General features: G+C 36.7%; 1 protein-coding gene across 26 annotated transcripts in view; it reads left to right on the top strand.

Moving 5' to 3' along the window:
* The window catches only part of PTPRD (protein tyrosine phosphatase receptor type D), a 1,529,902-nt gene that overhangs the window by 1,436,528 nt on the left and 70,248 nt on the right, over window positions 1–23,126 (top strand). For all 26 annotated transcript variants that reach the window (XM_057498672.1, XM_057498671.1, XM_057498666.1 and 23 more), the window contains one exon: window positions 16,125–16,248. In XM_057498672.1, the coding sequence (XP_057354655.1) occupies window positions 16,125–16,248 (124 nt within the window). The remainder of the gene's footprint in view (window positions 1–16,124; window positions 16,249–23,126) is intronic.

Raw genomic sequence — 23,126 nt, 5'->3', positions numbered from 1 at the left:
TTATAACCATCTACCCCCTTCATGTTCTTGTTTATTTTTTATTAAAAAGTAGCAAGTTTGAAAGTGATGAAAGTTTATAGTTTATCCATGAAAAGGAATAACTAGCACTCCACTCTGACCTTGTTGAACATTGAAAGATAGATCTGATTCATTGGACTGCGAGTCATCTCCTTGCCATGTGGACATGAGCACTTTTCCTACATATTAGTGACAGGGGTGTCTTCGGGACCTAACCCATTCACTAGGGGAGAAAGTGGAGAAGAAGCAGAAGCAGATGTGAAGGGTTGGAAGGTTTAAAAACCCAATTTTAACTCTCAGAAAGGAGAGCTGGCATTGACTTGCTCATATCTTGGCATTTGAAACTGTAGACCAGAGTCTACTTACTTATTTAATCCTAAAGATGAGAAAAAAGTAAAAGATATACTGGCAAAATGTTCTCTCCCTATCGTCAATCAAATTCCAGCTTTATTTCAGTAAGACCCAGGATGAAACGAGAACCTTTTTTTTGCTATAATAAAAAGTTTCATAAATCTATTAAAATGATATAAAGTAACATTCACCCTAAAGATATTTTAAACATTCTTCCATATATGCAAAATCCTCTTTTAAGTGCAACTCAGTCTCATATAAAAGCAGCTAAATGATATGAAAAGTTAGAAGCTATTCCTTCACAATCAGAAGTTTGCCATATTTCAAGATGGCAGGAGTGTGCAAATTCATTGCCTACTTTTATTCATTTCCATTAGCTCCAGGGTTCTTTGTTGTTTGTTTTGGCCCCAGCTTTTACTTCCGTTGAAGTAATAGTTTGCCAATGTCATGTAACTTCATGAGCTTGATTGACGAGGCAGAAGTATAGCAGCAGATGGGTGATGCCACTGAGTGAAATTTGTAGATTCTCCCTCTCTCCAACCCTGGAACTCTGATTCTCTGGTTATTACCAAACAAAATTAAAACTAGAAGTTAAAAAGATAACGTTGTAATGCCCAGGCTTCCCTTTTTGTTTTGTTTTCTCATTGTACTGATGTGCCCCCCCAGCCCCCCCGCAGGTGTATGTCCAGTCTCTTCTATTGGCGATCTATACCTCGGGCATGCAGACGTGGCTGAAGTGATGGAGAGACCATATTAGTATAGTCAATGAACAGTGAAATGCTGCCTCCCTTTGCATTAAGAGCAGTTAGGATGCTGCATTAGCGAAGGTAGGAGAACTTGGTCTCATTGCCCCCACCCCCACAGTAATTAATGTACCTCCTTGTCATCAGTTGAGACATGCAGAGAATACAAATTTTCAGCCTAAGCATTGGAGTTGGTGTTGCTGTGCAACTGGGCATTGATTTCCTTTTTGTTCCTTTTCTATTCTTCCATATTGATCTGCCTGTCACAGCTCAAGGATTCTCCCATTATCTTAAAAAAAAAAAAAAAGCCCTGAAGTTTCAGGGGCTTGAATCTGGTGTCATAAAGCGTCCACTGTGGAGATATAGTTGAGGATTCCTAAAATATTCTCGTCTCGCCCACCCTTGTTGTTTTCCTGACTTTTTCTGGGAGGTTATGTGATGTAGCTGAGGTCACTCAGCCAGTGTTGCATCTAAAGTATGCAACAGCTGACATTATCTATCTAGGTGGACTCCCAAGATAAAAACAGACCAATGAATAAAGGGACATGTTTTCTAAAAATAAAACTGCAGTAGTACATGTGAACGTCAGGTTGACTTGAAACATTAAAGAGCTTTTGTTTTCTATATGAGAACCCAGATTATAGACAGTACTAGAAATGTATGTAGCTATCAAGGATTGTGAAAATAGGTGATTTTTATTTATTGAAAGAGACAAAATGGTTCTAGGCAAAAATAAATAAGTTTTATGATGTATTTCATGTACTTTTCTTTATCATCTTATCCTATTTGAATATTAAGTGGGTATATTAATAAGAACTAAGGAAAAGACCCCTCTGCTTCCCCCATTCACACACATTTTGGTGAAAATTTATAGTATTTCTTTTCTTTGCATTGCTTTTAAACGGCTGATGGAGGTAACTAGTAACACTGTGGTGGTGTTTGAAAATACTATTGTCAACATCTGGGGGAAGCTTCAATACAGAAGCCCAATCTTAAGGTGAGACAGGTGCCTATCACTGTGTATGTGACAGATTTAATTTGTCCTTTGTCATACTTGAATCCATAATGTTATGTGGGATTGCAGTCTTTAGTATCTTACCTGTGTCTTCCACTAACATCAAATTTCTTCAGGGCAGGAAATGTGTCATATTTATCGAGGCAGCCCTGTGGTCAGCATGGCAAATGTTTCTGGAATGAATGTAGGACTATGTTTTAAAAATGAAGCAGGAACCTGGTTTGCTCTTTGTAGCACCCTTTTCCCGACAATAACATGATATCAAGATGGACATCATTTTCAAGTCATGAATAAAGATGATTCATCAGGTTATAATGTTGTCATACTGCCACAGAGAGCCTACGGGGACACAGAAGCAGGCCCTTGATGGGCAGCAGCCCTCTGTCTAGGTGTGGGACCTACCTTTGCCTTTCCCAGGTGAACCTCCTTTGGGCAATGTATTATCAGGACCGGGCAGGAGCTCAAGCTTCCCTGACAATGATTCGGTACAAAGACAGGGAAGCCATTCTTTCCCCTGCCTGAAATAAACAGCAGCAGAGTGCTGGTTGCAGAACTCACTTTTCCTACATTCTCAGTGTCTGTAAAGAAAAATGATCTAGAGTATGCCTGTCTCAAGGCCAACTCTGAGAGGGAAAATCATTTTTTTGTCAAAGCTGAAAACCTTCTAGCAAGCTTCACAAAGATTGGTAGGTTCAGTATGCATCTCTCTGTAGTTTTATCATAAATATATTTGCATGAAAGAACATCTTGGTTTCCTTAAGAGTTCAGCTGCTCTTGGGACTCATTTGCTTTGAAAAGGGGATATAGTCTTTTTTTGTGTTTGATCCAAATCATTCCCACTACCACCACTTGTGAAGCCATAGACCAAGGATTATCATTTTCATTAGCAAATAAACAAATGAACTCTGTGAGACCGAGCTGCTCATTTCTTCCAAATATCCCTGTGGGCGATTGAAGACCAAGTCTAAAAATACTGGCTACTTCCAAAAAAAAATTCCAAGAACATACATGTCCACTGCTTTAGAGGCTCATTTCCTTTTCCAGCCTTGTATCCTGCCCATCTCAGGCAACCGACCTTCCCTGAGTTCTCATTCTGGATCAGGTACTTTGCTGGATTGGAGGGGTACGAAGATGAAGAGTATGTAATGCCTGCCCTTGAGTTCTGAGCCTACATGCCCCTTCAGGTTTTTAACCAAATTTGGGCCAAACCTGCAATACCTGGATTTTGTCAGGATCCCCGTATTATGCAACTATGGGTTTTATTCCAGAGGAGTAATACAACTTACATTTTTATCTCTATTTGTTGTATCCACCATGTGAGGGCTGATGGAATTTTTTGGTTTTCTAATATTCAGTGTATTCAGGGATTTAGAATCCAGTTAAAGTGCTAGCAGCTATCTAAATCTATTCAAAATCTATATTTGCTAATTACTTGGGCAAAAAAAAATATCCTTCAAACATAGGTTTTGGGGTCCATTTTAGAGAAAACTCATTTTCTTATATTGTGTTACTTGAATGTATGTTAGATAAAGGAACAACTTTTGTTCTTTATTATGTTTCTGTGGCAAAACCTAATATTTCTCTAAGCTGTGAGCAGTTATTAAGCAGAGTATTTGTGTTATAATTTCAACCAGAATTCCCTAACTGGATGAAGTATATACTCCCAGAAAGAAATACTCAAGTATCTTATAGATCTCTTTCTGTTCTTCCCTTATTATAGATCATTTGTTAAGGTAGCTTCCTTATACTTTAATATCTATATTGGTAAAAGAGGTTCACCTATTAGAACATGTCCTTTATGTCTGTTAGTTTACCCATCTTGTTATTTATAAGATTGTTTACCCTCTTTGTATTTTGTTTGCTATCTTGTAATCGAGGCATACCCTCCAACTGGAATAAATAAGATTTATGTGGTGTAATAAAGAGCTGAGCCTATAGTCTAAGAATTTTTCTTAATGAACAGTATTTTAAGTAAACTGAAATATAATTATTTTTCTTTTCCATAATAAAATCCATTTATTTTTATTGGATAGCTTGATTGATCATACTTTTCATTTTGAAAAAAAAAGTGTCATTTTTACAGTAGCATTATTTGTAAATAGACATATACAGATCCCCAAGGTAGAGTGTCTGTTCAGATCTCCCCTTCATTGGATCTGAGGAGGGATATTTTTATTCCTCTAACATACTCTATGTTTTATTCAATTTGTGAAACATTAATGAAGTATAGCTTAGCTAAAGCGTGTTGTTTCCAGTAGTCTTGATAATCGATACATATTGCTGTAAAGTCAATGAATTTACAGCTACCCCATTGATAGAGAAGATAATCTAAAGAATGTATCAGTCTTTTACGTTCAGGTTCAAAATCTTTGTATATATTTCAAGATAACATTATAAGTTAGGGGTGAATGTGTGATTACAAAAGAAATGAGTTTCCTCATTTCAAAAGGTTTTCACAGAAGGTGAGACAAAAATCTGAAATTGTTAAAATTATACCAGTATATTTTCCTTGTGCCTGCACTGGGTCAGTCTTTTTATAGACTACAAAGATATGTAGGACATTGCATTTCATTCAGAAAGGAGCAATAGAACTGGAGAAATATTGAGTTATCAAATGAAAATACAAGTTATAATAATAAATTTAAATAGATTTATAAGAGAACTGTCAAAGGGATGCTCTGCGCTGTGCTATGCATTGATGGATGCTGGTCAGGGTAGGTGGGAGAGAGCACTAGGCAGGAGTGGACTGGGGCAGGAGAATTTGAACTGAACCTTGAAAGAAATGAAAGACTTAGAAAAACAGTAGGTTCTCTCTAGACAAGAGGCATTCCAGGCTCAAAAAGTCAGAATTGAGAACCTCTGACATGGACAGAGCAAAAAAGGAGCCATAGGCTGAAATTTAGGATTATTCACTGGGGCTGATTATAGCCAATTCACCTGTTCCATAGTGGTGGTGTGCACGGTGAGGGACACACCATGGCAAACCCTGATTTAAAAGAACTTTAAGTCAGTACAGGAAACAAGACAATGTAAAATAATACGAGAAAAATGTAGAAAAAGTGCTATAGGCATTCAAAAACTAATCACCCAAAGAATTCAATAAGCTGTTTCCAAGAGAACTCCAGCAAATGTTTCAAGTTACAGTTACCAGTTCTACTTTGGTCCTTGTACACATTATGTATGATTGTGAGCTTTTTGTTGTATTTTGTTTAATGTGTACTACATTCCCTTAGTACAAACCTGCCTCTTTCACTGGCAACCTAACGTTTTGAGCAGGCAGCTGTCTTTCTCTCAATAGTTAACAGAATACTTGAGATGAGGATGGTAATATAGGATGACAACTGCCATAATTTTGTTGTTTCACACTCAGTAAACTACAGTGATGTGGTGAAGCATTCCAGTTCTTTGTTAATGACAGATTTATTGAACACAAGCTTTCAGAAGGATTGTACTAGAAATCCTATTAAAGTGCCATCCATTAAGCCATTAGAACAATCATTAAAACTGTTAGTATAGACTTTCTATTCATGAGTTATTGGTCTCTCACCATTCTCAGTGGTTTCTGCCAATACTACCTTTTGCTCCATTGTGACTATTCAGTTCCCAGCAAAGAGTGTATAACAGTGTTCTCTCTTTTCCTGCACACTTTGTGGTGTATGTTTGCTTGTGATGGAGAGGGAGACATAAAAAGACAGGGAACTTGGTTGGGAGGGTGGAATGACAGCGATTGAAATCCTGTGTCTCTTTGTTCCTAATTACATGGGGTAAAGGTTATACTTAAGATCTCTCTTAAATTTGATAAGAATCATGTTGAAATCAAACCACATAGAAAGTTATAGTCTTTCATTTTCAAAAATTTTTGGAAATGAAAAGCACTATGAGATGAATGTATCATTAAACCAAACTGAGACATCTGGTGTTTAATCTATGCTCCTACTGTCCACAGTTTTGAAATAAGGAATAGAACTTTATGACAGTATATATTTAAAGTTGTAAGTTACATATGTGCATTAAAGTGTAGTAGTTAAGAGCTCAGACTTCAAAGTCAGAATGCCTGGATTCACATTCCAGTTCTGCTGTTATATGGACCACGGTGATCTAAGGGAAGTGTCTTAACTCCTCTTAGCCTCAGTTTCTTTATTTGTAATATGAGATAATGGTATCTGAATTTGTTTTAAGAATTATGTAAGATCTGGTGCATAATGATGATGTACTCATCATTGTCATCATTATTATCATCAAAAATATCCTTTAACCTGATTACTTCTCAGCACCATTCTTTGATGAGGTTAGAGGGAGATAGTCTCATCTTATGTTGGACCTTCCAATATATTTTTTTTTTAGTCACAAATCTACACTGACCTTTATCTCTATACATGACCATTGAAGCCAGCCAAACACTCAACATGGACTTCACAAAATACCCTCCAGAGCGCTGAGTCCTATACACTGCTCCTCTGCCTCTAGCAGGACAAGAAGTCAAATGTGCCTCTGTGAAGAGGGTTCTGCAACTGTCCTGTCCCCAGTTGTGGGAAATAGTACAATGGTCACAACTGAAAAATTAAAGAACATTGATAACAAATATAGCATATTAAAATAATCATCATTAAAAGATAAATTGAGTCATATTAGAATTTTTGGAGTTTATTTGAGGAAAAATCTATTTTAATCAAGCAGCATGAAATGGAAGCAGTCAGGCACACTCTGCCAATAGGAGCCGAGGGAAAGACATGAAGTGTGGAAGCAAAGAAAGGAAATTATCAATAGACTATAGCTTAAAGCCTAGTTGGCTGTTGGTGATTAGTTGTCCTTAGCATTTTGATTTCATAACCTTGAGCCATTTATATGCTTAGATTTGGATTTGCTTACATAGGCACCCACAGCATTAGAGCCACCTCAGTCTAATGGCCTCTTGATGAATTATTTTAACATATCAATCTCCACATCCCACATCTGAGAGAAGTGCTGGTAACATTGATGTTTAATACTCTATGCCTTTATGTTTGTATCTACATGTATCTATATCTATAAATATCTAGATATATGGGTATATTTTATAGTGTGTATGTATGTCATATTTTAATAATAGTACTGTGTTAAAATCATTCTTTTACCTAATAATTAAAGGAGACATCTTTATGTCGGTACACATGGCAGTTTCAATAGCTTCATATTTTTTTCATACTATAAGTCATTTAACCAATCTCCTATTATAATAAGGCTTTCTCCTTTTTTTAAACTATTATAATGATTCTACAATGGCTATCTTACACATTTATCTAGGGGAAAGTCATGTATTTCATTTTCAAGGCCTTAAGCAGAGTTTAGTGCCTCACAGTATGTCTGCAGTGTCACCCTAGGAGATGATGCATCAGTGACAGCTTGGAAAAAGGTGCACAGTGGGATGATTGTGAGTCAGATGGGAAGGCACAGTGATCCCCAGCAGGACCTCCAGATCGTGGTTATATTTCCAATATAATCTTTTACCTAGAATAGTCTTTAATTTTACAAATTAATCCTTGAAATCAATCTTTTTGCTTTAGCAAAAAATTAATCGCTAACATTGTAGATTACATTCATTTGTTCCAGCCTTTCTAGTTTGCTTGTCATGTATAAGAGAGAAGCATGTCACATGTACACATGCCTGAGACTGTAAATACTTTCTAATCTACTTGAGTGCCATGGGTATAAGTAGTAATGATTAACCTGGGTGTGTCCTTTAATTAGAAGCCTATGTTCAGTATGGTATACTATTACCTTACTTGTAAGGACTATGATATTAACAGCAAGGAGTTTTTGGAATACATACTGTGACCAAAAGACACACGTGGAAACATGTGTTTCAACCAGATAGTTACTTTAAATGCATTCGGGGATGGAAGGGGGCAGGGGGATTTTTTAAGTGATTATTTGGGCTTTTTTCTGTTCTGTCACAGTCTTGGAAGAAGCATCATGTTTTCTCATTGCATTTCAGATTTAGGATTTTTATTTTTTGTGAACCAGGAAATAAGATTTGAAAGACACTGGCTGAACATTAATAAAAGTTTATTAATATTTCAATTTGGAAATTAATCTGTTTTTCCTCTCACATCTCAAAATAAATATGGAAGAGGAAACAGATTTAACAAACTCTTTATTAAATGGCAAGCAAGGCAATGCTGGAAATCAAAAATACATTTGTCCACAGGATGCAAAGTAAAATAAGGAAAGATTAGTGTGTTTTTAATTTAGCTTACAAATTTCTACATTTGATAAAGAAGAATTAATGTTATCACTTAAAACTCAACAAATCAAACTTTCAAAAACCAAGATGATGATTTATCTTTCTTATTTTCCCTATGCTGTTGTAAGTCACACAATTATAAAATCAATCTATTCATTCATCAATTGGTTTTTCTTTTGAGTCTGCTTTCACATTGTATTTCTGAATGGTCAGTTCTCCAGTACCAAATAGAAAGGCAAAACTGAGAAATAAAAGTGGCTACTTGTTTTTTGTTTGTTTGTTTTTTATCTCTGCTAGAAAAGTAGATCAAGTGCCATGTTATATAGATGGCCATATTGTTACATAGCAAATGGGAGGGCAGAAATGGATTTCTTTGCATAAATGAACTGGGCAGTTGCTTCAGTTTTATGCTTCAGTGTCTAAGGATATACACTTAGCATCAGGGAGAAAGCAGGCATTCCTTGGCTGCTAAGATTGTCTTAAATCAGTGTTCTTATATAGTCAGTGAGCAGAGGGAGGAAAAAGTAAAACATCTACCTTCTTTTAGTGATAATTTTGCATCTGGTGCATTACACATAATATTTCACTTACTAGTTTTGGTTGTGTACAGCTGTGTCAACATGTACAAAGAGTGGTAAGGAATTACTGCATTAATCTTGTTAATTTGGTGCTAAAAACTAGTGCCCTGTTACTCATGAAAAAGAAAAGATGCCACTGTGAATGCTTCACATTGATTGCATTCAATAGGTAACCTGGCCACTTTTACATACTTCTTTTTATAAACATTGTAATTACTTTTTGCCAATTCAGTCAACTTTATCTCTTTAATCAGAGTAGTTTCATGAATTTCTAATAACATTTTCTTGTGCCAGACTGCCTGGAAGTTTTTATTCCTTCTGCTTTTCCAAACACCAGAAATCCTAGTCTGTGAATTATATTCATACAAATGGTTACCTGTGAGGCTACAGTCTTTAAGAACATCAACTATAATTCTGTCCATCCTTTCTTATTACTTCAATTTGATGTAGGAGTTAACTACTGAAAACTAAAACATTAGCATTAAAAGACATCATTGCCATCCAGAACATTGCCTTTGGGAACTAGGAATGTCTTTCTTCTGCATTCAGTAGCATCCGGGAAGATGTTGGGGCACTTTAAACAGGAGAGTATAATAAAAAATCTGGCCTTTAAATCTTCCGATCTTAAAGTTGTATCTTCTCTTTTGAACTCTTATTTGGAAAGATCTGTCAGAAATAGTCTTTTTCCACATTTGTGCATGGAAAGTAGTAAAATGGCTTATCTGCATTCTTGAGATCACATAGTGATTTCCTACTGAGTTGAAAAAGAATCCAGTGTTTCTTGTTGTTTTTATTTTTTTTATTTTTTTGTTCTTTTGAATCCGTAGTAAGTTAGCAAAAGTTAAATGTACTTCTGGGAATAAGTGGTATCCTCAGAGAAATAAAATAGCTTCTCCTGAGTGCAATACAGTGTAGAAGAAAATGTTCATCAAAGTGTTGCCTCAAATGTTTCCTCAGCTGATATGGCTGAATGGCTTCCTGCGAGGAGAGTTTTCCTTTTGGCTTCTCTACATATCAGTTCTAGAAATGTAACTAACATGACTTTATGTGCTTTTGTATAAGTATTTGTTACATAACACGCTTTAATCAGAATTTCAAATCAGATCATTAGACAGAGCATAAAGTCAATGCAATGGTATAATCTGAAGAAAGAAAAATAGCTATATAGAAATACCTGATTGACACATTTTCTCATGCCTCTAACAAGTGTGGCATGTTTATAAATTGTGCATCTCTCTACAGTTAAAGGTAGAAAACACCCACGTCCATTCACTAGTTAGCAATGAGAGTCTTGAAAAGTCCCAATTTCATTCCTTCAGAGTCGAATGGTGGCACAGATCAGAGGTGCTTTTATAGGGAGGGACTTAGGAAATTTTGATAACTAACTAGATAAAGGGAGATAAAAGATGAGGTGACATTAATATGAAAAAGAAGCTCAAAGCATGCAGACCCATGTTATATGATCTGCCAAAATTATCCAGCAGCAGAAAGCAAGCCAGTACCCCGGCTCTGACCTGCATGCTTTGCTTATCATCACACTTTCTGCCCCTTCCTTACATTCCACTGTTTGAAGCATTATTGGTTTGAACAGAACTTATCTTCTCTTTGAAGAAAAGTACTCATTATGCCAATTGCAGGCCTTTGCTGACTATGCAAAATGTAGTCCTTCCTCACTGTGCAAACATAGGTCTTCTTCAAATGGATACGTATTAATTTACCATTTCAAACAGGGGGAGAGAGAATATGAGTGAATGAGAATGAAAAAAGGTTTCATTGCATAAATAGACAGCCAGTGGCAGATTGCTCATCCACACCTCAGAAAGAATTTGAGAATATCTGGAGGCAAATGTAAGAACCAAATGAGCCCACTGATGGGGAGGTATATGGAAAGAGAGTATTTCTCCTAAGGTTAAGGTCATTGAAAGTTCACTTCCCTGTACAAAGGATGGTTAGTCTGACCCAGAGTTTGGCTAGTCAAGTAGCCAGTCTATTCCTTCTATGTAATTAAAGTTTTGTTCATTGCTTTGAAACACACAAAAACAGGATGTCTCTTTTTTGTGGTTTCTCTTTGATGAGTTTCTAAAGGGAATATTTTGAGGTTTTTGTCTTGGTGGAGTGAGCAGAAGTAGAATACAGAGCAACAGTTAGTGTATGGTGTTTTGCACATGTGAATTAAATTTTCCTTCTGGGTAGAGAAGTTGAAATTTTTCTGAACCATATTTAAAGACTGGGCTTTAAAATGATGACTTCAGCTTTATCCAAAAAGTTCATTCTCATATCAGGATGTAACTACTCAATGACTGGTAATATGATGAGCAAATGTATGAGCACTCTCTTGTTTTGCATTTGGAATTATAAATATTGATCAGAAGCACTGTAGAGAGTTTAGTTCCCAGCCTTCCTGCTATGTTTCAAGAGAATACTTAAAAGGTGAGTGTCAAACAATCAAGGAATCTTATCCAGCTTGGCCGGAGAAGCATCATAGTGTGGTGGCGGGGCACTCAAACTGGGGGCCAGAACACCTGGGCCCCAAACCCAGCTTCTCTGACTTTTAACTGTTTGACCCTGAAAAAAGTTATTCAACTTCTCTGCACCTCAGTTTCCTCTTCTACAGAATTATGATAATCATGGAACTACTTCTAGGATTTTTGTGAAGATGAAATGAGTCAGTATATGTGAAACACAAGGAAAACAGTTAAGGTTACAGAAGTGTTAGTTATAACTAATGGGTAAAAATACTTATATTTTAATTTTGGCTCTTTATCAAGAATACAGTGCAAAGTTATAAATTCATCAATTTATAGCTTATATTATTTTTCCACTTACCTATTTTAAGACAAAGTTTTAATTGATTTTTAAAAAAATAGCACTTACAGACCATCAAATTAAAGACTACATAAATGCAAAGTATTTGATATTAACAAGTGTCTACTTTAGATTTTCCCTTTCTTCTTTAGGTTACAAAGGAATTTTCCTCCTATCTGGTCTCTTTTTCTCAGTAAGGCAAAGCCATTGAGTTGAAGGTCTGTTATCATTGGAATGGTTCAGTCAAAAGCTATGGGGACATGGGGGGCAGGTGGCAGAGGGAGAGAGTGTCACATGCCAAGTGTGCAGACAGGAAGCAATGTAAAATGGTTTGGCATTTTGGTAAAGTTTAGGTGTTACACAAGGTTCATCCACTGATTCTTTAAGGGCCTTGTTGTTCAAGAGCTTGGAGAACCAAAAGTAAATCTGATGAAATAGCTTTGTTGCTTTTGAATTCTGTGAGAGTTTAATGTACAGGTGTCACATAGCCTTTTTTATTTTAAGCCTTAATTAATTTTTGGTTGACTAAATCTAGCTTGCTTTATTTCCAACTTGCAAAATTCCCCTCAAGGGAAGTTGAAGAAGACGCCAGGACTCCTGCTAGAAGGGTAGATTTTGTATTGAATGCTGGGAAGGAGGAGTATCTGCCCAAAACTTGTTTGGATTAACAAAGCCAGAAGGATGAGTAGAGATATTTGAGAGTCAAGCTCAGGAAAACCAAACAGCAGGAAGAAATTTAACTCATTAAGAACAAAGGTGCTTATCTCAAATTGTTTGGATAATAGTGGCTTGGCCTCAGCTAACTTTATAGTAGGAAAGTGCGTGGTCATTCCGGGCTGACCAAAAATATGAGATTGAAGTGGAAATCAACTTCTTAAGACCTGTGTTGCTCTTTCTTCATGTTGGCTATTTTATTCTTCCTTAAAAGGTCTCAGCAAGAGAAGCCAGAAAACAGAGGCAAAGCAACTATGTCATCGCAAACACTAAGAAAGAGCTAAAAAGAGAGTTTTGAGAATTAGGTTCTTATTCATCCAGGATATGTTTGCCTCAATAACATGGATAATTGAAATTTGATTTTCCTCAACCAGTTTATATATATATATATATATATATATATATATATATATATATATATATATATATATATATATATATATCTAAAAGATCTTCTATCTCACCTACTTTAAATGGTTATTCTTTACTGAGTTTTCAGCATTCTGACAAGCCCCAAAATAATGACCTCTGCTGTGTATTGATAAAGGTTCAGTCAGACAGATACAGATGGATGAGTGTGTGATGCACAAAGACAGTTCAGCATTATTTAATCGATGTTTATTTGATCTGTGTAAAACAAGTATAAATGTAAGCTGCCTCCCATCTGTTCTATCATCCATGTGAAGCCAACCTCATTTTTAAACTTGATTTCTTATGTAATTGCCCCAGAATGACACAGGATGATGAGCTGAAGAAAATATCCCTCAGACTGGCAACATAAAGGATAGTTATGTTTAGGTGTGTTTCATGTGTTGGGTGTCATTTTGCAGTAGCCTTCAAGATAGTTAAGTAGCATCATCGTACTTAACGATTAGTAATTACCAGCTGTTAATCATCAGTGGTACTGTGAAATCACACAGAAGTGGGTCTGAGGGTAAATGTGAGTCTAGCTACGAGAGCAAATTACTGAGTCACCGGATAGCCCTGTGCCTGCCACAGAGAAGCCCTTCGTGAGGTATAGTGAATTCATCTTTCTTTATTTCAATTTCCCTGTCTGGAAAATTTAAAGAACAACAATATCAGCCTCATCACACTTGTGGAAATTCGACAGGACACTACATATAAAGCACAATGACTTGGCAGCTGTTAATAATAACGATCCTGTTACTGGCAGGTCACCTTCTCATGGGTCATACTTTAAGCCTAAACATATTAACATATGTGACATACAACTCATGTTTTGATTGCCTCTGGTTATGGTTTTTAAACTCTTCAATGGAGGTATCAAATACATCATCCAGAAGGCTGAGAATATGTGGCAAGGGTGGAAATGGACATGAGTTAACAGTATCTTTGAGTTGATAGATGCACTTTCACATCTAAATGCATGCCATTTTACACATCTGTGAGTAATCAGTCTGAGTAACAAGGCCATCGGAGGGAGAAATATCTTCTACCAAAGGACTGTACATCAGTGAGCTTAGGAGCTTCTTGGGATATTTTAGAGAATAATATGTAAGAAGTTTATGTCTTCAGTAATGCTGCTCAGTGTCAAGTGGAGTATCAGTGGTAGTTGTAGTTTCAAGATCCCATACTTTATTATGAAGCTGTGTGATAATGTGTTAAAGCATTAACATTTTAGTACACAGTATACTGTGGTTTCCATGATCGGCTCTCTAATGCCCATGTTATATGGAGGATTTACTCCACAGTTTCTCTTTATGAACTATTCTCAACATTTATCAATTCAACCCATTAAAAAAAAAAACATTGACCCATTTATTGAACCATCTTGGCAAAGAGGACTTAAAGTATTTAGGTAGAACTGTGGCTAAAGATTTCAGAATTTAAGCTGTAGGTCACCCAGAGCCAGTAGAAGTTCTTAAGCAGGGACCTAGCCTGTCTGGGGCTGAGCTTTAGAAAGACCACTTTTAGTATGAAGAACAGATTGGAATGAGAGGTTAGAAGAGGGATTCCAATAAAATATCAGATACTGAAGGACTGGATTTAGGGATGGCAGATTTGCTACTGATTTGAGAAAATTTTAAGTAAGGTCTTGGTCACTGAATGGAGCTGCTTTTTGTGGAGGAAGTTCAAGGTTGCTTCAGCTCCCTTTAGCTCACGGAATACTTGGAGAGGAGTATATTCTGGAGGGAAAATGATGCGTTTTCTTGGAAGAAGTAACTAGAAAGACCTCAAATTATTTATCCTTTGGATTCTAAAGCATGGGCAATTATTTTGCTGAATGCTGTTCAGTGATGCACTAGTTGATTATATAGATTCGGATAGGCCAAGACAGGGAAAGGATTATATAATCCTTAGTAACTAGAGGCTGCAGTCTATAGTGCTGAAAATTTTAGTATGTGTGAAGGCTTTTTGTGATCATTAATAGGCTTGACTTTCTATACTTGTGAAGTTTTACTATCGTGTGAACCCTATCCCTTTTAACACGAAATGTATGCATCTTGAATATTATAACAGGTGTTGTACATGTTTTATTTTCAAGTTCTACATACACATACACACATGAAAGCATGGAAAATGCCCAGCATCAAAAATAACTGGTACAGATTCCATTAACATAACATAGTGTCTTTACTTTAAAAATTTGTTTTTACCTGTATGTAAATCTAATTGATCATTATTTCTGAAAACTCAATTTTGATCATTTAAAGTCATGTTTATGTAATTACTTAATTCATGTTTCCATTTACCCTATGATAAAAGAAAAGGTGTTTCGATTTCCATAACATTGCAAGAAATTAAAAAGCACCCCCAGAGTTTTATAATCAAAGCCTGAGTTCAGTCTTTATTTTACTTTTACAATGAAGTTCTACTTTAATGTTAAAAATGTATCTATTATTTTATATCTGTGCACTATTTATTTTAGATTATTGAATAACTTTGAACAAGGCATTAAAAATCAGAAAAAATAAGTTTAAAATAATAAAAAAGCAAACTTTGTAAATCTGACAACCCATAATGATACATACAAAACATATAGTAATAAATGAAAGAGCAACTAGATCCTATCTGCATTAAATTATAAATTAATATTCTAACAAAGATGATTATTAGATATAATTGACCTCTCTTCTTTATTATTGTCTTAACTCTTTGAATTGTACAAATTGCCTTACGGTACTGGTCATAATGTGTTATGGAGAAACAGACATTTGAAGTTGCCATCAATATGTGAGCCTGTAAGTGAGGAGAGAACAGTAAAGCCTGTGCTCTGTGGAGCTAGTGAATTATGTCAACTTAAAGAGTGAGGTTTGGTCCAGATAGCAAAGAATATGGAGAATAATCAAGATAAAAAAATATTCACAGAATCAGAAGGACTATTGAGCCAGATAACTTTGTACACCAGAGCAGCAGATAAGGAAATGGAAAAGTAGAAACATTTAAAAAGCCTCCATTTCCAATATTAACAGAACATCTGTATTGATTTCTTTTTCATTTGACTCAGTGTTGGTACTGTCACTGGTTTTGACTATGATTAATCATGTCATATTATGCCGGTTATATTAGTGGTCACCCTCATAGCTAGGGCCATCTTGATGAAGTATGACTTCAGAATTTTCTTTTTAAATCATGTTTATTACTTGTGATAAATGCCTGGAATCCAGTGTGATTCAGTATTGACTTTGTATATGTGTGCTGTTTTTCTCTTGAAGTCAGTTGACCCTGGCCAGCAGTTCACATGGGAACATTCAAACTTGGAAGTAAACAAACCAAAGAACAGATATGCAAATGTAATCGCGTATGACCATTCTCGGGTTCTCCTATCAGCAATAGAAGGTAAGCAAATGCACATGTTATTTATACCTTTATTTTCATTGGCATAAGTGTGTGCATGAAAGCGTAGTTTCAGCTGGGTTTTTCGCCATCTGTGAAAATAGTTACTTAAGATTCAGGCACTGCTTGTTTTCACCTTTTTTTTTCGCATACAAATGTACCATCTGTGGACACACAGTATCCCCAGAACCAGATAACATAGAGCATCTCTCATTACCTTCTTGCCACTACCCTAGATGAAAGACTGATCACGTAACTGATGTTTATATGAGAGAAGCAAATTGAAATCGCCCATTTTCCTGACAGTTGCTGATGGTTTTAAATAAATAGGTGATTGTCAGAAGTTGCCCACAGACTGTTATTTTTAAAAATGTGTGAGGGGCTTGTTTGTTTGTAAATAAATGTGGATAGCCAGCAGGGACAGTCTAAAGGTTAGGCATTGCTGATGTGGTGATTAATAAAAATTAAGCACATTGGAAATGTCTGGAATGTCTAATTCGTGGACTGCTTGATAATGTATCTGTCACAGTTGTAGTAAGGAGGGCATTCCAGAGGGAAGGATGCCTCCTACAAGAAGAGGATTAGTCCTGGGATATATCGAGCTCCTCTTAAAGATTCATGGAGAGTATTTTCCATTCACCCCTTTCCAATAATAAACCCCTCCTCACACTGAAAATGAAAAACAATTAGGGGCTCACGTTCAAGATGCAGCATATTGTTAGTTTTTTTTGGCCATGCAGCACACTGGATCACTGTCCTTAGAATAGTCTACAATGCACTATGTCCTTGCCTCTGTCACAACAGCTAACCTGAACCACCACCTGCCACATACCACATCCATCATCATTGGTGTCCAGAGAGCTTTGCAGACTTTTCATCCTTGATAGTTCACTGTTTACCCTTTTCCAGATGGTTTGTAAGACATGAAATTATAACAGCTTCAGACGCAGTCCTTTTTTAGGACCTTATAGTCAAAACCATTTCATCCATAGTAGTTCAAATATCTTTTGCTTATTTCTGTTTCCAAAATCTGTGATGATCACCACTGTATCTCATGGCTCTAAATCCTACCTGCCTGTTTAATGTCCAAAGTGAATTTGAAAGTGAGATTCTGCTTAAAAGCTTTCCCAGGAAGCACAAAAGGCAACCCTATACTGTTTGCAGTTTTTTGGAAACAAGAATATTACCTTTCAGCATTTGAGTAAGCCTATACCTGCAGCCCCCTTTTCCCAAAATAGTCTCGTGTTGCATAGATCCATTTTGTAAAATTCTCAGAATCAATTTTACTATTGATGTCAGAAAATTTTTTAATCCCTTTTTGAGGCTGTTAAAGATACGAGGTGTTCAAGAGTTAACCTTTTGCTACACTGAAAAAAAAATCGATCAGTTTTATCAGAGTTCACCAATGCTGTTCAAGCAGGATCTTATCGAACAAGTAATTGCTTCTTTTCAAGTTCTGCTTAGAAACTGTAATTGGTGTATATAGATGATTAGCATATAAGGTTTACATTTTATCTCTATATTTTCCAATTTAAAATGTAAAAAAAAAGAGCAGTTTCTTGTCCTGGGTCTCTTAAATCATCTCCATAATTAATAAGGCACTAAACCAAGTCACAGAGGAAAGAAATCTTCTTTCCTTTTTTTCTATTAGTAAAACAAGACAAATGATGGAAATAAAATAAATGAATGTATACAGAGAGCCAGTTTGGCATGATCTTGGCCAGGGAACTTGTCAGTCTTCCCTTGCTGTGTTGTAGCATTGTTTCCACCCAGAATTAGGTCATTCAGTTCTACCACTTCCCTGCGCTTTTGATACACTTCATCATTATTTTGCTTGACCTGTTATTTTCCACCATCTTAAGAGTAATGTAGCCAAAGGACAAAGAATGTTCCTCCTTGTACCTTTATTACGTACATTTCATTCCTATGCTATTTTTACAGCATAAAAGCCAAAGCGCTTAAATCAGACTAAGACCTGCCTTCTTATAGCTGTGTGCCCACAAATATACCCTAAATCTAGAGCTGACCTAGAAACCAAAAGCCTTTCAATTTTAAGTGTTATGCAAAAGGTTAGAAGCTTTAATTGAAGTTCATGGGCTAGACAGAGAGCTTTAATCTAGATTACAGCCACGAACAGCATTTTATCTTAGTCTAAGCCCTAACCAGCAGATACTTAAGGCGGGAAGCCATCAACCTATATCTTAAGCACAGTAGAGAGACACTGGCAACTCAAACCACAGACCCACTAACTGAGTCTTCTCCTGTAGAAGAGTTTGGGTAACACACAGTCAGATGTTTCAAGGATATTAAAACGCTCAGAGACTTCATGCACAACTTATAAAATTTAACATGTTTGTTTTGGTTTTCACCTGTGGTGGTAATGTAAAATTTTGAGGTTTTATTTGAAGGTTTTTATTTTGAGCATTTTTGTTGTTCTTTGCTCAGTGGTACTGGCCACTGTCTTCACATTACTTTGCAGTGATTGGACATTTAAGAAAAAACTGGAAGTTGCAGAGTGATTTGTATTGTCTTTATCTCTGTTTAGTGGAGCAAAACTTTTGCACGACTTTCAAGAGATGGCAGGAGAAAAAATTAGAAGAAGCAAGAATTATATACAGGCATCAATGTGCTTACTGAATTTTGAAAATAGTGCCCCTTTATGACTTTATGCCATGTCTCCAAATGACAGTCATTTTACTTATCCTGGCAAAAAAATGCAGACTAAATTCAGGAGAGTCCTAATAATAAAATGCTTACAATTGTTGCATTATAGGATAAGCAGTATGGAAACACAATTGAATCTTGGGCCCATCCAGTTACCTTTGGTTCATGGGCTCCATGTTTAAGCAGTTCTTAAAAGAAAATAGTAATTCTAAAGAAGAAAAATTATAGGATTTATTTTAACGACTTTAATATAAATACTATCAAAGACTAAATGGAAATTAATACACATATGTGCCTAAAAATAATAAATAGGAATATGCTTAATCTTCTAGAATCCAAACTTATCCAGAATATATACTTTTAGTAACATAGGAAGAGAGAGGTGAACTTGCAAAAAGAACAAGGAAATCTGGGTTTGGTTCCCAGGTCTGGCACTTACCAGTCACGTGGCCCTGATGTCTCCAAGGGTCCATTTCCCCAGCTGTACCTGCTTTCACTTCTGATTTTATAATAGTTAGTTCTGTGGAGTTTTTTAAAATCCTCTTATTTCTTGTACATGGCACAGTCTGATAAAGCAACAGTATAGCAGTATAAGTATATACATATATATACTGTGTGTGTGTGTGTGTGTATATATATATATATATATATATATATACAGGTATCCATATTTAGAGATAAGAAAGCTGAAGTTCAGATGGAGAATTGGCCCTGAGTCAGTTTATAAGTAACATTGTATCTTTAAAGTTTCAAAACATAAATGTATTTATTCACTTCATCTCTTTAATAGGTGCATGTTACAGGGACCATATGCTTGAACAAGTCACAGTGCTTCAGTTTCCTCATCTGTGCAAGAGGATTAATAACAGTATCTAGCTCCTAGAATAATTAAGACGTAATCAGTTTGTGCATGTAGAGCTTTTAAAACAGTGCCTGGCACAAAGAAAATGCCTAATAAATATTGGGAATGATTAAAATAATCATTACTATTGTTATGAATTGCATTACTACTATTGATAGGCTTTTTTATCCACAGATGGAATTTCTTTTGTATGCAATCTGTGGAAAATTAATAATATCTGAATGAGAAAGCTGCATATGTTTGGAGTACTCTGTGAAGTAAAAGAAAATACTGGTGTTTGATAAATGGAAACCAAACCCATAATAGCATTACAAATTTCAGTTGGGTAAAAATGTTTTCTTTTAAATAGAAATCCAAAATATATCATCTGCTCTCTGATTTGCATAATAGGAGCAATTTTTAAAAATCCAACTGAAAATAATACAGATGATGTTACAACAACTTGATTATTTGTGAAAGAGGCAATTTTCGCACCTTTAAAATGAGAAAGCATCTCATGGGAAATCACCACCCTTAAGATAAATCATAGTTTAAAAACTAAAGAGAAGAAACGATTGCTACTCCCCTGTGCCACTGATTCACCCTCTGCAACCACACTAGTGCTCCGCATATAAGTCATGTCATAGCTTCTCTTCCACAGAATGCTCAGTGGTGTCTGCTGCTTCCTTTCAAGCAGCGGTCAGCCCTGGGTAGCATATTCTTCAATTTTGCATCCTGCCCATGCTGTAGTTATCTTTTTTTACAAATCATATCTAGTAGCATGATATCTTTTCAATAAGTATAAACAAAACATAGAAAAATAAGCTAATACAATCTATCCAACATTTTCTAGTAAAATGATAATTATAGTGAATATAAATGTTCCATAGGAAGCTCTAACATCAAAGAATTAAACTCATTTCCCCCCATAATGAATCCTTTAATAGCTGCCATGTGCTATTTCCTCATATCAGCTCAGCAAGTATGATTCCTTTCCTCCCTCTAGGTTCTGCTTGTCTCTGTCTGTCTGTCTTTTTACTACTCTCCTAGAAACTAATGATGAATTTGTGGGCACCTGGTATTTGCTTTATTTTGCTCTTGAAATTCTATTTAAAGTATGAAAGGAAGTTTTTTATAATATATGTTCCATCAAAAAAAAAAAACAGCCCAAAAAAACAAAAAGCAAAAACTCATCTCAATATCTCATCCAATTACTGGTTGAGTTCATTTTTCTCACATTGTTCAGAGGATCAGTCATTGACTTAGCAAAGTTTCTTGAACATTTGAGTCTTTCACTTTTCAAGGTTATTGTTTATAAGCATGGCAAAGTCTAATCCTTTTATTTCAGGGTGATCTTTGTTTTTTAATAAAAGCATCTCTTGCTGAGAAGCAGTGTGTAGATTTTTATAGCCTAATTTGTCTTAAATAGAAAAGTAGATGGGACTTAGCCTTGGAAACACCACACAGTTTCACAAGGTGCTTGCAGCCTGTATAAGGACTAGTTAGAGCTGTTAAATGGCATCTTCCTCCTGCGTGCAAGCCAGGCAAGTGGCGTGGGAGCGTGTTATTCCCCAGCTCCCGCTTCGGCCCGCACCTGTGGTGTTTCCTACCTGGAAGAGAAAAGGCATTTCTAAGGGGTGGCTTGTCATGTTGTTTTTCCCTCTTTACTCTTGTTGTCAGGAAACCAATCAAAGAGTAAATCAGAGAACTCCATGAGTTCATTTTTACCTCTGTTGTCTTTAAGTCAGTTACTGGGATTCATTTTCATTGTACTTCTTGCAGAACACATTAACGCGTCTCTGCTTCATTGCTCTGAGGTTTTAGCGAAACCTAAGTCATCTGTGGTTTGGCTCTGCTACTAGAACACAGGCACAGGTTGTACATCGCTGGGGAGTTGTAAAATAATTATTTTTATCTTCTCCAGCTATTATCGTGAATATAGAAACTGGAAGGGGCCCCTCTAGTCCAGACTTACTTTCGTCGGTAGAATATTTAGGAATGAGTACACTCATTTCATTTCTGTCTGTCACATCAGTCATAAGCCTAACTGATCCCCACTGGTGTGGTCGCACTTGCATTGACCTGTATGTTGGCAGTGTTGGGGAAGGGCCTTAGGAAAATGCTGCTCATATATTAGGATATATGTGAGAAGCATTTCCCACATATATGGAATAGAACTCCTATGGTCCTATTCCATGTTTGATTCCCACTGCCTTGTTGCTGAGTAACGCCCTGTAATTGCATCCTATTAACATAAGCTAAGTAGACTGACACTCTGTGATGTGGCTGCAAGTGCATGTGCTGTGGCAGCCCACCCGCTGCCTCATTTCGGGGCAGAGTGCTCCCTAAGCAGAAAGGAGCCCCGCTGTCACGGGGGCTGGTAATTCCCCAATACACGTAGCTGACCTTGGAACGCATTCAGACAGTTCAGTCACCCACACCTCTGAGGCCACTCTCAGCACCATCCTCAGCGGTGCTGCAGCACAGAAAGCCAGGAGGGGAGCCCGGTGAACCCTTAGGGGCTGGAGGCTGGAGGCTGGATCACAGACTCTTTGAAAGTCAGCCACCCCCCATTGTCTCCATGGTGATGTGCTGCACTGCCACAGAGTAAGGGGCACTTCCAAGGACATCACAGTCCATTGGAAGCGTGTGTGTGCAAGTGAAGAGGGGACATTATTTACTAAATAAAAGGTGGCCTTTGGACGCTATTGGGCCTTTAGTGCTTCTGCCTTAGGAAAGGGATAAACTGGTTTACCAATACACACTTTCTTTTGACACAACCTTCATTACGGGTTTGTAGACATGAAAGGGATTAAGAGTGCCTGGATTTTGATGCCCACCGAGCTGGAGCAGAATCAGTGTGGCTGGAGGCCCACGGGCAGCTCTGGTTTGCAGCAACAGTTTGTCCACTGGAGCGATGGACGGCATTCCGCCTTCCTTCTATGCTGCCTTGTACTCAGTCTCACCTCCACCATCCTAGGAGAGCTGTGTTCTATGAACAGACCACGTACTAGCCTAGTTCCACCACTAACTCTTGATTTTGAATTTGTTTGCTTTTTACCCTACCAGATTCTAATCAAGATTTGAAGTATCAGTCACCTGGAAAAATGTTATTTCAACACATGAGCAGTAAAAGCAATAGGAATCAGCTTGAAAGAGCATCAGAGCATGTTCCTACCTAATCTGAGAGATGCAAAGCCTCCATCTTAAAATAATTTTCCATAGATTTCCAAGTCCAAGAACGTTAAGAATACCACAGAGAGACTTCTTATTTTAGAATTTAAAGCACTTGAGGGAATCAATTTATCCAACACACCTTGTTTGGCAGATAAGCAATCAGAGGTCTGGGCAAGCTGAACAACTGCCCAAATATTGC

This window comes from Manis pentadactyla, chromosome 3, assembly GCF_030020395.1.
Source record: "Manis pentadactyla isolate mManPen7 chromosome 3, mManPen7.hap1, whole genome shotgun sequence".
Lineage (NCBI taxonomy): Eukaryota > Metazoa > Chordata > Mammalia > Pholidota > Manidae > Manis > Manis pentadactyla.
Note: the sequence above shows the minus strand (reverse complement) of the source record. Positions and strands in the feature narration are given on the sequence as shown.